We start from the raw sequence: 14,187 nt of genomic DNA, 5'->3' as shown, positions 1-14,187 counted from the left end.
GGAAAAATCCACATATAAGTGGGCCCACCCAGTTCAAACCAGTGGTGTTCAAGGGTCCACTATATATTGTGGTTATTTAGGAGACTGTCCTTGATCTTAGGAGAAATACTTAAGGGGGAGGTAGCATAACGTCGGTTACTTGCTTTGAAATCTTCAGGAAAAAAATACATACATACACACAGATTAAACAAAATGTGGCAAAAATGTAAAGTTACAACGAAATTGGTCAATCTAAGTAAGCTTAATTGGGTATACACTGCACCATTCTTTCCATTTTTCTGTAGGTTTGATATTTTCAAGATAAAAAGTTGGGGGCTTCCCGGGTGGCACAGTGGTTAAGAATCCGCCTGCCAATGCAGGGGACATGGGTTCGAGCCCTGGTCCAGGAAGATCCCACATGCCGCAGAGCAACTAAGCCCATGTGCCACAACTACTGAGCCTGCGTTCTAAAGCCCACGTGCTACAACTACTGAGCTCGCATGCTGCAAATACTTTAGCCCGCGCGCCTAGAGCCCGTGCTCCACAACAAGAGAAGCCACCGCAATGAGAAGCCCGCGCACAGCAACGAAGAGTAGCCCCTGCTCACTGCAACTAGAGAAAAGCCCACACGCAGCAACAAAGACCCAACGCAGCCAAAAATAAAATAAATAAATTTTTAAAAAAAAAAGATAAAAAGTTGGGGAAGTTCCACAAATGACCCTGATGGTCCCTGTGGCCTAAAAGTCACAGACTTCTTCCCCTATCCCCACTTCCCAGGATGGACAAATGGACAAAACTTTCTACTCCCTATATGCCATCCCAAAAGATTTATGGTCCCAAAGAGTAGATAAGATTATTTTAACGGGAACAAGCTTCTGTTATTGTACCCTGCAAATTACTTGTGTGCCTTGTCCTACATTTAGAGGGAAGAGTGTGAGATCAGCAGAAAGTTAATGGGTCCCCTAAGTAAAGAGGCAGGGCCACTGAGGGTAAAAGGGTACAAGATGAAATAATAGGCAGAAAACAACCTGCCCAGACTACACAGCTTAACCTCTGTTAGGTCCTGTCTACTATACAAAGTCTAGAAAAGAAAAGGCTCATTCTTTTCACCCAATATATACTGAACTGCCTACTATGTGCAAAACATGTTCCCTATCTTCACGTACTAAATATGTATACCACAGAGCTGTACACAGAAGCAACACAACTTAACAAGATTTAGAATTATTTCTATAAGAAAGCTCTTTCTCAGGAAATTTATTCATTAAAGTTAGAATCATACTGAGTCTTCTTCTTGACTCTCATTATATAATCAGTACCAGTGACAGCATGAGAGCAATCAGAATACAGTCTATTAAATTCCATTCTTTTCCATACTTCGCTTTGAGAAATTAAACTAGCCAAACTTTAAAAAGGAAAATAATAGATGCAGTAATGACAAATGACAACCAAGAATTTGTTCATGGAGCAAGGGACCATCTGTACTAACACTTACCAAGCCAGCAGTAAGAGAAGGTGCAGACTGTCCGAGGGACTGATTCCTCATTCGAACCAGGTTTGATGCTTCTCCTGAAGACTGCCAAGTCACCTGTCCCACACTGCTATGTACACTGCCGGACAAGGGGAGCAGCTGCTTACCTTCAACAATAAGGTTTGGAAAATTAACAAATTATTAATTAACAAATGAAAAAATACAATGATATCAAGTGGATTACAAGTACATTGATCCAGGGACTTCCCTGGTGGTCCAGTGGTTAAGACTCCACCCTCCCAATGCAGGGGGCCCGGGTTCAATCCCTGGTCAGGGAACTAGATCCCACATACTGCAACTAAGACCCAGCACAGCCAAATAAATAAGTAAATTTTTTTTTTTTAAGTACATTGATCCAAAACAAAGTGAAGTCCCTCCACATCCATTTTAGAATCTGCAGCCCTCTAAAAATTCCAACTATATTGGTGGTGGTGAGAAATGCCAAGTGGAATACTGAACTGAGTTGACGACCATTTTAAATTCTCTGTAGGGACTTCCCTGGTGGTGCAATGGGTAAGACTCCACGCTTCCAAAGCAGGGGGCCCGAGTTCAATCCCTGACCAGGGAACGCCGCATGCATGCCGCAACTAAGACCTGGCGCAGCCAAAATAAATTAAATAAATATTTAAAAAAATAAATTCTCTGTAATATCCACCACCATGCCAGGGCCCAACCCTGACACCCAACCTAGCAGGCTAGGAGTTTTCTAGAGTTTCTGGAGTTTTCTCCATCCTACCTAGTTTCTCACCAACTCAATGTAATAAAAGAGTGGAGCTGACAGCTTTTCCTAGACAAATTTGACCCTTAGGTTTCCAGAAGACAAACACTGAATATATACTATTCTTGCCAGGCTCCATGTGTTCAGTCCAGGTTGACCAACTGCCTTAATCCCACTGACAGAATACAAGAAAGTCACTTATAAAGACTGAGCATCTAGAATTACAATGACTTTCTACCTGAGGTTCAAGTCCCATTTCAACTCCTTCCCTCACACCATTCTTCACATTGCTGCTAGTGATCTAATCAGAACAAATATGGTCACGTCATTCCCTTCTCATGACTCCCTACTGTTTAAAGAATTAAGCCACACTTTTTGCTTGTTTTGTTTTTGGCGGTGCCATGCAGCATGTGGGATCTTAGTTCCCTAACCGGGAATGGAACCTGCGCCCCCTGCAGGAGAAGGGCGGAGTCTTAACCACTGGACCACCAGGGAAGTCCTAAGCCACACTTTTTTTTTTTTTTAATTTATTTATTTATTTTGGCTGAGTTGGGCCTTCATTGCTGCGCGCAGGCTTTCTCTAGTTGTGGCAAGTGGAGGCTACTCCTCATTGCAGTGGCTTCTCTTGTTGCAGAGCACGGGCTCTAGGTGCGCGGGCTTCAGTAGTTGTGGCACGCAGGTTCAGTATCTGTGGCTCACGGGCTCCAGAGTGCAGGCTCAGTTGTGGCGCACAGGCCTAGTTGCTCCGCGGCATGTGGGATATTCCTGGACCAGGGCTCGAACCTGTGTCCCCTGCACTGGCAGGAGGATTCTTAACCACTGAGCCACCAGCAAAGTCCCCTAAGCCACACTTTTAAAACACTAAAAAACACTAAAAAGATCCTCCGTAAATCCAGATTATCTTCCTGGCCTCATCTCCTTCCACTCTTTCCAAACCCATTCACTCATTCAACTTTAATATTCTGCCCTGCATATTCAGCTGGCTTTCTCTTGATCACCAATTCACTTGAAAACCCTTCTTTTTCCTGGCAAAATCCTATTTGTCATGGAAATACCCACTTTATAAAGAGGTATGAGCAAAAGGAGGTTTGGATTTTGTTTTTGCTATAACATATCCTTTTACTGCAAACAAAGTGTGATGCAACTTATTTGCAGGGCAATTTAGCAAAACCTATTATAATTTTAATTTGAATATGCTTGGACCCAGCATTCCACTTGTAGGAATGTAAGGAAAAAAAAGTAGACCAGAACGTCTCCCTAGCAATGCTCACCATAATAAAATTGGAAATAAGATAAATGATCATTACCAGTTAATTATAATATCTTCACATAATGACATACTGAACCCATTAAAAATAATGAGGCAGCTGAACATGTAGTCAAGAGAAAAATGTTCAACATTTCCTGTTAAGTGAAAATAGCAGAAAGGAAGCATATAGGGACTTCCCTGGTAGTCCAATGGTTAAGACTTCATGCTTCTACCACAGGGGGCACGGCTTCAATCCCTGGTCGGGGAACTGAGATCCCACATGCCACGCAGCGCGGCCAAAATGTAATAAAAATTAAAAATAAAAAAAAATTTTTTAGAAGGAAGCATATAGCATATGATCCCAATTTTGATTTTTAAAATAAAGTTTATATATATTTATATAAGATTTTAAATGTATATTTAAATATAATGGAATACATATAAATGGTTTGGAGAGAGGGAAAATAGAAGAAAGTAAAGATTAAGAAGACCCTTCACTTTGACATGATGCATGTTACTGTACTCAAATTTTTTATAACTGGCATATTTTACATTTTTGATCAGAAACACACAGTTTAAAAAAAAAAATCTAGTTATCTTTCAAGTCTGCTCTCCAATGCATGCTTTAATGAGAAGTCTTTCCATAAAATGCTCCACAAAAAATAATAATGGTTCTGTACTCAAAACTTCCACAAGCCCAGAGTAGAGCCTGCCTGGTTTATTTTCTTCCTTCTGCAAATGTTGCCAAGCTCTCCAGGCGATCTGCCTATAGATGAGGATCTATATAACCTAAAGGAAAGCTAGTTTGTTAACTTCCCCCATCCACATATACAAAGGCTAGTATCACAACTCTATCTCCCTTCAAAATAAGGGCCTACTCGGGAAAGAGGCTTACACAACAGCAGAAGAAACCCATTTGGACATCTACTGGTCAGGGCTTGAAGCATACCAAGAACTGCCAAGAATCTGAGGAACACAAACAACTTAAAAACAGAAGGAACAATATGAACAAATGGAGCAACTAGCCCTTTAGTAAACAAATAACTCAGAAAAAAAGAAAACTTCTTAAAAATTCTAATTATTATTCTTACAATAATTTGAGGATATTTTTAAGAAATATTCCCAGTTAAAGATAGCTAACGGAGCACATACTTGTATTTTTGTCCCCCAGGAAACTCCATGAAATGAGAATAAAGAGGGAATTCCCTGGTGGTCCGGTGGTTAGGACTCAGCACTCTCACTGCCAGGGGCCCGGGTTTGATCCCTGGTCGGGGAACTAAGATCCCACAAAATGGCCACATGGCGCCACATGGCCAAAAAAAAGAGAGAGAGAGAATAAAAACAAAATAAATAAATAAAGGCTATCACCAGAGAGAGAAAGAGAGACAGAGACAGACACACAGACACTCTACGAGGGAATGAACAAAATTTGGGGAAAATCTAAAGCATATAGATGAATCATAACCAATGGAACTGGGCAAAGAAAGGCATGAGGTATAATAAGCTTAGTGGAGCTTGTAGTTAAATGGGGCATCAGGCTGCCCTGCAAAATCTCAGGTAAGCTCAGTACTCAGTACTTAGATACCTAAGAGGACATAAAGTAAGACATAAGGCTGAAATCAGAGTAACTGAAAATCTATAGACAGAACAGTCAAACACAACCACATTCCCACATTGTACCACCCAGTAGCCAGACAATTACCTCACAGGATAGAAGGGATTTATTAGTATCTCAGAGCAAAGCAATGGATTCTGGTTGTTAGGTGCTCAAAAGAAAAAAAGTTGATTCAGAAACAAAAGAAAACTTAAAAAAGAAAATCTTAATCCAAAAATAAAAAAATCCATTTACTCATAGAGAATTAGAAGATAAATACATCCTTAAAAGAAGAGCAGAATGCTATGGGAAAAAAACAAACAAGAAATAGCTCTATGTGATTAAATACATGACTGACAAAATAAAATTTCAATAGAAGAGTGAGAAGAGAAAGCCAAGGGAATAGCCCTGAAAAGGTACAAAAATAAAAAGAAACTGAAAACTGTTTACAGTAGGCCAAGGAATGTAATAGGATTACATTTGCTTCTTCAACTAAAGTCAAATGGATTCTCTTTCTTCCATACTCTATTGATTGCTTAAAACTATGCCACATTTTAATTGCTTCCTATTTGGGCATGACGTCCTTGTATTAATTTTTCCCCTTGAATTTTTTAAGACTTTTCTGTGGATGAGGTGGGGAGGCACTATGGGCTTTGGAATGAGTTTTGGAAATAAGAGAAAAAAGAAAATAAAAAGAAGCAAAGTTTGTGAAGTCTACAGAAGTAGGCAGAGAGCACAACTCATATTGAAAGGGAATAACCAGTGATAATGGTCAACCAAGAAATACCCAGCAGGTTCAGGAGGTTAGCATTGAGATGCCATGAGGAAACAGTAAAGAAAGGAAGACAGCCTTACCCACAGGTGTTCTATATAACATTATTACCACAGAAGAAGGTGTCAAGATGCCAAGTCAGTTGATACACCCTTAAATATTGGCAAAACAGTCCCACAACTCTGTTTGTTTTTTGTTTGTTTGTTTGTTTGTTTGGCTGCACTGGGTCTTCGTTGCTGCACGTGGGCTTTCTCTAGTTGCGGTGAGCAGAGGCTACTCTTCGTTGCAGTGCACCGGCTTCTCACTGCGGTGGCTTCTCTTATTGTGGAGCACCAGCTCTAGGCACACGGGCTTCAGTAGTTGTGGCACATGGGCTCTGTAGTTGTGGTTCGCAGGCTCTAGAGCACAGGCTCAGTAGCTGTGGTGCATGGGCTTAGTTGCTCCGCAGCATGTGGGATCTTCCCGGACCGGGGCTCGAACCTGTGTCCCCTGCATTGGCAGGGGGATTCTTAACCACTGTGCCACCAGGGAAGCCCCATTCCCACAACTGTTAAAAGAAAACAAAATTAGATACTTACCTGACAAAGAACTGGCCAGGCTTCCTCTCCGTAACTTAGAGTCATCCTGACTAAGTTGTCGTTGAAGTTTAGCTTTTCCAGTGGATGAAAATATGTCAGGATTACTGAGCTTCCTGAAGAGCAGGGGACTAAGTCCAGTTATCACATCCTTCAAAGTGAAAAAAGAAAAACATAAGCCTTTAATGTCTTTTCTGAAAGTATAAGAACTAACTTTATATTAAATATCTCTACAACATTCATTACAGTTAAAAAGTGCCAACATTTTATATTTCCTGTTCAACAGCTAAAGCCAGAAACAAATTTCTTAGTGACAGCTGTTTGGGTATGCTGTGAATGATGTGGGACATTGAGTATAAAATGTCAAAGGAAAAATAGGGGATGAGTTTCACAAGGTGACACAATAAGGCACTTTGACAGGCTATATTATTCATAATGAGTACATGTCTACTTATGTTTATTTACTTTTCTCCATTTATTCACACTCTTCCTGTATCTAGTAAAGCATATTTTAGTTTTCAAAAAATCATAAATAATAGACCTTCCTTTACCTGTCATATAAAGTTAGAAATACCCCTAACATTCAATTAATGCTAAAGTAACACTTTGAGCCTTCTTTATGTCTATAATAGGAGCTAAACTCATGTTTTCAATGAAAAATTATAATAGTACAATGGAGGAAATACAGACAATATGAAGCATTGACAGTGCCTTCCCATTGCCTTTATTTTAGTCTAACCCATCCCACCCCATCCCAATGCCACTTCCTCCTCACTCAGCATCATCAAGATGCAGACATTTTAAAGCAAACACCCATCTAATTAGCAGCATTAATGAGGAAATATTCTGGGTAAAAAAATTAAAAATAAGGCAAATGAGGCCTATCTTTTATATTTCAGTGAAGGAAGCTACAACAAACACAGATAAGTAGCACATCAATCTGACCTGGACAGTACAAAGACAAACTGAGAAGCATAAGGAGAAATAACTGAAATCTATGTTACCTGCCATTTGAAAAACAAGACACAAGCAACTGGTACCATAGCAATACTCAAAGCCACAGGGGGGTGGGAAATAAATGGAAAGATGCCTGCCTCCTTGAGAAAAGATTTTTTTAAAGCCTCTAGAGAGGACTTCCCTGGTGGCACAGTGCTCCCAATACAGGGGGCTCAGGTTCGATCCCTAGTCAGGGAACTAGATCCCACATGTATGCCGCTACTAAGAGTTCGCATGCCACAACTAAGGAGCCAGCGAGCTGCAACTAAGGAGCCAATGTGCCGCAACTAAGGAGTCAGTGAGCCACTACTAAGGAGTCCACCTGCCGCAACTAAGACCCAGCACAACCAAATAAATAATTTATAAAAAAATAAATAAAGCCTCTAGGGTCATATACTGTGACCGGTGAGTTCACACACAGGAAAGTACAAACATTGCTTAGTGGTGGCCATCCAGAATGTAATTTACAAATACCCCAGCATAAAAAGAAGAGTGAAGTTGATGAAAAATAACTGAAGAGAAAAGGAAAAAGGTTTTTTTCATCTGTTTTGGGGGTTTTTTTTTTTTTGTGGCCGCACAGCGTGGCTTGTGGGATTTTAGTTCCCCAACCAGGGACTGAACCTGGGCTCTCGACAGTGAGAGCACAGAATGCTAACCACTGGACCACCAGGGAATTCCCGAGGAAAAAGTATTTTTAAAATTGGTAGTAAATGAGACTTCCCTGGTGGTCCAGTGGTTAAGACTCCACGCTCCCAGTGCAGGGTACGCGGGTTCAATCCCTGGTCAGGGAACTAAATCCCGCATGCCGCACCTAAGATCCCTCATGTTGTAACTAAAAGATCCAGCAGGCCACAACAAAGATCTCACACACAGCAACAAAGATCCCATGTGCCGCAACTAAGACCCAGCATAGCCAAATAAATAAATAAATAAAAATAAATATTTTTTTAAAAATTGGTAGTAAATGGATAAAAGGATAAAGGGGGCTATTTAGGCACTGTACCATTAAAGCAACTGATGTGCCCATCCAACTCTAACAGGAATGAGCAGGGAGAAAGGGGAATTGGAAGGAGTAGTCAATGCAAAAAGAGAAGGCAGCAAGGGAACAGCCTATATTCCCACCAACTGGTGTGTCGAGGATGAAACAGTACCTACGCATCAAGTAGAAACCATGAAGAAAGCAGGGTCTGGGCACTAATGCTGGTAACCCACCAAAAAGGGCTGGCCACTCACAGAAGCAACACCCCAGCAAGCAGCTTTGGGTGGAGGGAAGTGAGAAGGCCTTGTAAGATATCATGCTGAAGGAATATCCTATGTGAAGGCAATATGGAAAGGAAGGTATCCCAAAAATACCTTACAAATGAGCTACTTGAGAGAGCCAGCACTTGGATCCCTGCTACACTGTATGGATGAACAGTTAGTCTTAGCCATAAAAGGATCGACAGCCGATAGGACTAGATCAGCACCAGTTAAAAGAAAGTTGTGGCTCATGGGCTCTAGAGCACAGGCTCAGTAGTTGTGGCGCAAGGGCTTAGTTGCTCCGCAGCATGTGGGATCCTCCCGGACCAGGAATCGAACCCATGTCCCCTGCACTGGCAGGCGGATTCTTAACCACTGCGTCACCAGGGAAGTCCCAAAAGAAAGTCATATCCTTTTCAATCTCCCTATTCCCTATCATAACATACCAAAGTAAAGAAGCCAGAAAACAGAGGAGAGGAATAATGAAAGCAGATCATGCACCTTCTTATTCCAAGTCTCCCCTGTCAAAACTTTGCAAAGGGAAGGAAATATAAATGAGAAATGAAATTTAACTTTTAAATCAGGACGTCTTTTTAACTTTTACTTAAGTATATTACTCATTTCAGAAAAGTACATATATCTAAGCATATAACTCAATAAATTTTGCAAGTTAAACATATCCATGGAACCAGCATCAAGATTTAAAAAAAAAAAAAAAGACATAACCAAGCATTCCAGAAAGCCCCCTGTGCACCCTTCTAGTCACTACACTATCCCTCCAGGGTAACTACTATCTAGGCTTCGAACAGAATATTAGATAAATGGAATCACACTGTATGAACTGTTCCGTATCTTGCTTCTCTTGCTCAGCTAGACTGCACTTTTTAAAACAGCAGAACATTATTGAATTTACCAAAGAATTCATTAAAAGACAGGAAAAGAGAATGAAGCAAATAAAACAGAACCACACATAGCCCAAGAAAGAAAAAGGGCATGGGAAGAGGAACTTCCTTTCTAACTTCCAAACTAATTTGCTTCTTGCAGTTTTCTAGTTCCCATTTCTAGTCACTTATGAGAGATCCAGCCAAACCACATGTTTTCAGATTCAACAGGATACCACTGTACCCTTATAGTAAGCTCCTCCTTTCTGCTTTAATTGGATCAAATTTCTATCTATCTATTCCTATCATTTCTACTATCAAATGATTCTTCAGCAAAATAGGGAGTTAAGGAGGGGAAGGAGCCTAGGATGACTTCCAGGTTTCTGGCGTGGATAGTATCCCAGGGAATATAGCAAGAGAAACAATATTACAAATAAAACACTATTATGGCAATATTAACATAACTACAAATTGCAGTACTCTTCCAGTAACTATTAGGGAAACTATAAACAGTTAACGTGAAAGAAATAAAACAAAGAAGACATGAATAACTCTCTTCAACTATAAGAGGGCTATCTCCTCTGTTATAGGAGAGTAAACTTCTTACTTCAGAGGCCAGTTTGATATACTGGATAAAAATAACAGAAGGAGAAGTAGGTTTAATTATAGGAAGAACCATCTAACAGTGAAAAAAGGCCGTCTTAAAAGGAATGGACTGTGCCCTTAGGATACTGAAAAAGTAAGGTGAAAGTTGGCCTAAGCAGTGACTCTCAAAATGTGGTCCCCAGACCAGCAGCAGCAGCATCACCTGTGAACTTGTTAGAAAGGCAAATTCTAGGGCCCCACCCCAGATCTACTAAATAGGAAATTCTGGGGGAGGGGAGCAGCAATCTGTGTTTTAACAAGCCCTCTAGGTGATTATGAAGCACACTAAAGTTTGAGAACCACGAGACTAAATAAAAAACTTTCAATATGATGCCATCAACACAAATATATGTTGACCAATTGTGAGGATCGTGTCACAAATTATTTGAAATTGACTTAAAGTACTCAAGTTTGCAATCAGTATACTCTCTTAATTAAATGAAAGCAGGTTCTTGGTAAATACTATCAATGAAATAAAGTCAGTTCACTTACGTTACAACATTCTTTCTTAAGTGAGATTTTTTTAAAAGGCAGAATTACAGCCTGCATGCCAGAAATTACATACAACATGTATTTATCTATTGTAACAATAACATATCTAATATATGACATGTAAATTTCAACTGTCAAAAAAAAGGTTGAAAATTGCCTGGCTACACAATTTCTACATGCTCCTTCCAACTCTAAGAGCTTATTGCTTTCTCTTTTAATTCAGAGTACTAAGTTGTGGCTATTTTGCCTATTGCTCTGGGAGTCCTCACAGAGAGTCCTCCCTCTCTTGGTCAGAACCATCTCCCTCCTCCACAATATCAAAGCAAATCTCAGGCTAACTTTACCCACAAGGCTAGTGTTGTGTTTATACTGTATCATGCTATTAAGGATAGGATTAGAAGTAAGCAAAGGACTCACAGCTGAAAACAGAAGTCCACACACTAAACACTTGTCTATCAGGCTAAGAACCTGGGCTCTCAATAGGAGTTGTCTTATCCCATATGAATGGTAATTCAGTAGGTGAAGAAAAATCCATATCCTATGGCAGATTCTTCCTGACCTACCTTGCCAAGAGTCAAACCCAGGTGCCACACTAATCAAAGTACATTCTCTTAATCCTTATCAAAAAACCTTTGCTTGATATGTACATGCAAAAAAAAAGAACCCTGACCCATACCTCAGGCATATCAAAGACAACATATATAAAAATTAACTCTAAGTGGATCATGAGTCTAACTATAAAACCTAAAAGTATAAACATTCAAAAGAAAATACAAGAGTAAATTTTTATACTTTGAGTTAGATAGCATTCTTAGATAACACACAAAGCCTAAGTTTAAAAAGAACAAATTTATAAATAGACTTCATCAAATTTAAAAACTACTACTCTTCAAAAGATACTGTTAAAAAATGAAAACAAATCACACAGGAGGAAGAATATTTGCAAAACACATCTGAGAAAGACTGGCATTCAGTATATATAAAGATCTTTCACAATTCAATAATAAGAAAACACACAAGCCAATAAAAAAACATGAGCAAGAAAACTGAACAGACATTTCAGCAAAGAAGAGGCAAATATGGCAAATGAACACATGAAACCATTCTCAACATCATTTATCATTGGGGAAACAAAGATTAAAATCAAGTGAAAGATAACATCAGCAAAATGGTGGAGTACACAGCTCCAAGCTAACATTCCCCCACAGAAACACTGAAAAACAAGCAGAAATTGTGACCACCCAGAGGGGTGGGATAGGGAGGGTGGGAGGGAGGGAGACGCAAGAGGGAAGAGATATGGGGATGTATGTATATGTATAGCTGATTCACTTTGTTATAAGGCAGAAACTAACACGCCATTGTAAAGCAATTATACTCCAATAAAGATGTTAAAAAAATAAATTTAAAGAAAAAATTTTTAAAAAAAAAGAAAATCAAATGAGATAAAGGATGTGAAAACAAACAAAAAAAACAAGCAGAAACTGTCAGAACCACCTTTGTCAGACTCTGGAAAATAGTCAAAGGTTTATGGCAACCAAGAGAATGCTGAATCAAGAAGTCAACTTAAAAATGGTAGGAGAGGGGCTTCCCTGGTGGCACAGTGGTTGAGAATCTGCCTGCCAATGCAGGGGACACGGATTCGAGCCCTGTTCTGGGAAGATCTCACATGCCGTGGAGCAACTAGGCCCGTGAGCCACGCAACAAGAGAGGCCGCAATAATGAGAGGCCTGCGCACCACGATGAAGAGTGGCCCCCACTTGCCGCAACTAGAGAAAGCCCTCCCACAGAAACGAAGACCCAACACAGCCATAAATAAATAAATAAATAATTTTTTTAAAAAAAGTTTAAAAAAAAAATGGTAAGAAAGCTTTGTGGCATTTTTACTTGCCCTCACCCTACCCACTCCTTGATGTGGAGGCAATCTTAAAGACATCAGGTGGTGTTCCAAGTGTGGGACTCTGGCCCCTGGTTCCAGAAGGAGCAGAACAGACCTTACTTGCAAATTATCGTTTATACCTGTTATAACTTATCTGACGACTACCTGAAGGACTAACACAAGGCACTCCTCTCTATTTCACCTCACTCACAATCTTCTCAAGGTGGAAAAGCAGCAAGTATTGCTTAAAACCCTGTATGGTGACCCAAACACCAACAGCCACTTGGGCAAAAGATTAACAATGAGACATTCAACTGACTGCCTGAGATCTGGGGGAGAAAAGAGAGAGTTTCTTTGGGAAATTAGGGCAATCAAAAACACCTGTGTATATATGGAAATTTAGAAAGCCCAGGGTGAAATGCATGCTCAGGAAAGACCTAAAAAGATTTTAAGCTTTCATCTCAAGCTGATCCCTAGACTCAGCACAAGTCTGGCTAAGGGCCAAAGGAGGGCACAAAGTCAATCTGCAAAGACCAGGATGTGTGTTTGTTTGTTTGCTTAGCTCCTGGCAATCCAGGAAATCTTCATCAAAACACAAGCTAAGTAACAGAGACTTCAGTATCACACACAGCAAGAAATACAGTTTCTACAAAAAAGGTTGGAAAACTCACTAGACAAATGGACAACTACAGCCTTCAACAATCAAAAAACAGCAAAGCCTGGGGAAAGGGAAAAAGCTGTATTCCAGAGTTACCAATATTCAAATGTCCAAATTTCAACAACAAAAAATCACAAGACATATAAAGAAATAAGAAGGTATGGCCCACTCAAAGAATCAAAATAAATTAACAGAAACCACCCCTGAGGAAGCCCAGCACTGGACTTAGCAGTAAATTTTAAATTGATTGTCTTAAATATGCTCATATCAGTAAAGGAAAACATGGACAAAGAACTAAAGAAAATCAAGAAAACAATGAACAAAACAAGACTATCAACAAAAAGACAGAAATTATAAAAAAGAACCAAACAGAAATTCAGGAGATAAAAAGACCAATAAGTAAGTGAAAAATTCAGTAGGGGGTTCAATAGCAAATTTGAGCAGACAAAGACAGAATCAGCAATCTCGAAGACAAGATAATTAAAACTATACAGTCTGAGGAACAAGAAAAAAAAAATAATGAAGAAAAGTGAAGAGAGCCTAAGGGACCAGAGGGACATCTTCAAAAGAAACAATATATGCATTAAGGGAATCCCAGAAGGAGAAGAGAGAAAGGGGAAGAAAGAATATCTGAAGAAATAACTGCCAAAAACTTCCCAAATTTGATGAGAGACACGAGCCTACATGTTCAGAAGCTCAATGAACTTCAAGTAGGTTAAACTCAAACAGACCCACATCTAAACATATCATAATCAAACTGTTGAAGCTAACAACAAGGAGAAGATATTCAAAACAGTAAGAAAGATGCAATTCATCATGTACAGGGGATCCCCAATCAGATTAACAGCCAATTTTGCATCAGAACTATGGAGTCCAGAAGGAATGACCTATTTAAAGTGCTGACAGGAAAAACTGTCAACTTAGATTTCTACCCAGATAAACAAAAGCTGAGGGAGTCTATTACCACTACACTGGCCCTAAA

General features: G+C 39.7%; 1 protein-coding gene across 11 annotated transcripts in view; it reads right to left on the bottom strand.

The window, feature by feature from the left end:
* Nucleotides 1-14,187, bottom strand: part of MAST2 (microtubule associated serine/threonine kinase 2) — a 200,961-nt gene that overhangs the window by 166,894 nt on the left and 19,880 nt on the right. For all 11 annotated transcript variants that reach the window (XM_059921771.1, XM_059921787.1, XM_059921796.1 and 8 more), the window contains exons 2-3: nucleotides 6,422-6,569; nucleotides 1,475-1,617 (exon numbers count right to left, since the gene is read on the bottom strand). In XM_059921771.1, coding sequence (XP_059777754.1) covers nucleotides 1,475-1,617; nucleotides 6,422-6,569 — 291 coding nt within the window. The remainder of the gene's footprint in view (nucleotides 1-1,474; nucleotides 1,618-6,421; nucleotides 6,570-14,187) is intronic.

Source organism: Balaenoptera ricei, chromosome 1, assembly GCF_028023285.1.
Source record: "Balaenoptera ricei isolate mBalRic1 chromosome 1, mBalRic1.hap2, whole genome shotgun sequence".
Lineage (NCBI taxonomy): Eukaryota > Metazoa > Chordata > Mammalia > Artiodactyla > Balaenopteridae > Balaenoptera > Balaenoptera ricei.
Note: the sequence above shows the minus strand (reverse complement) of the source record. Positions and strands in the feature narration are given on the sequence as shown.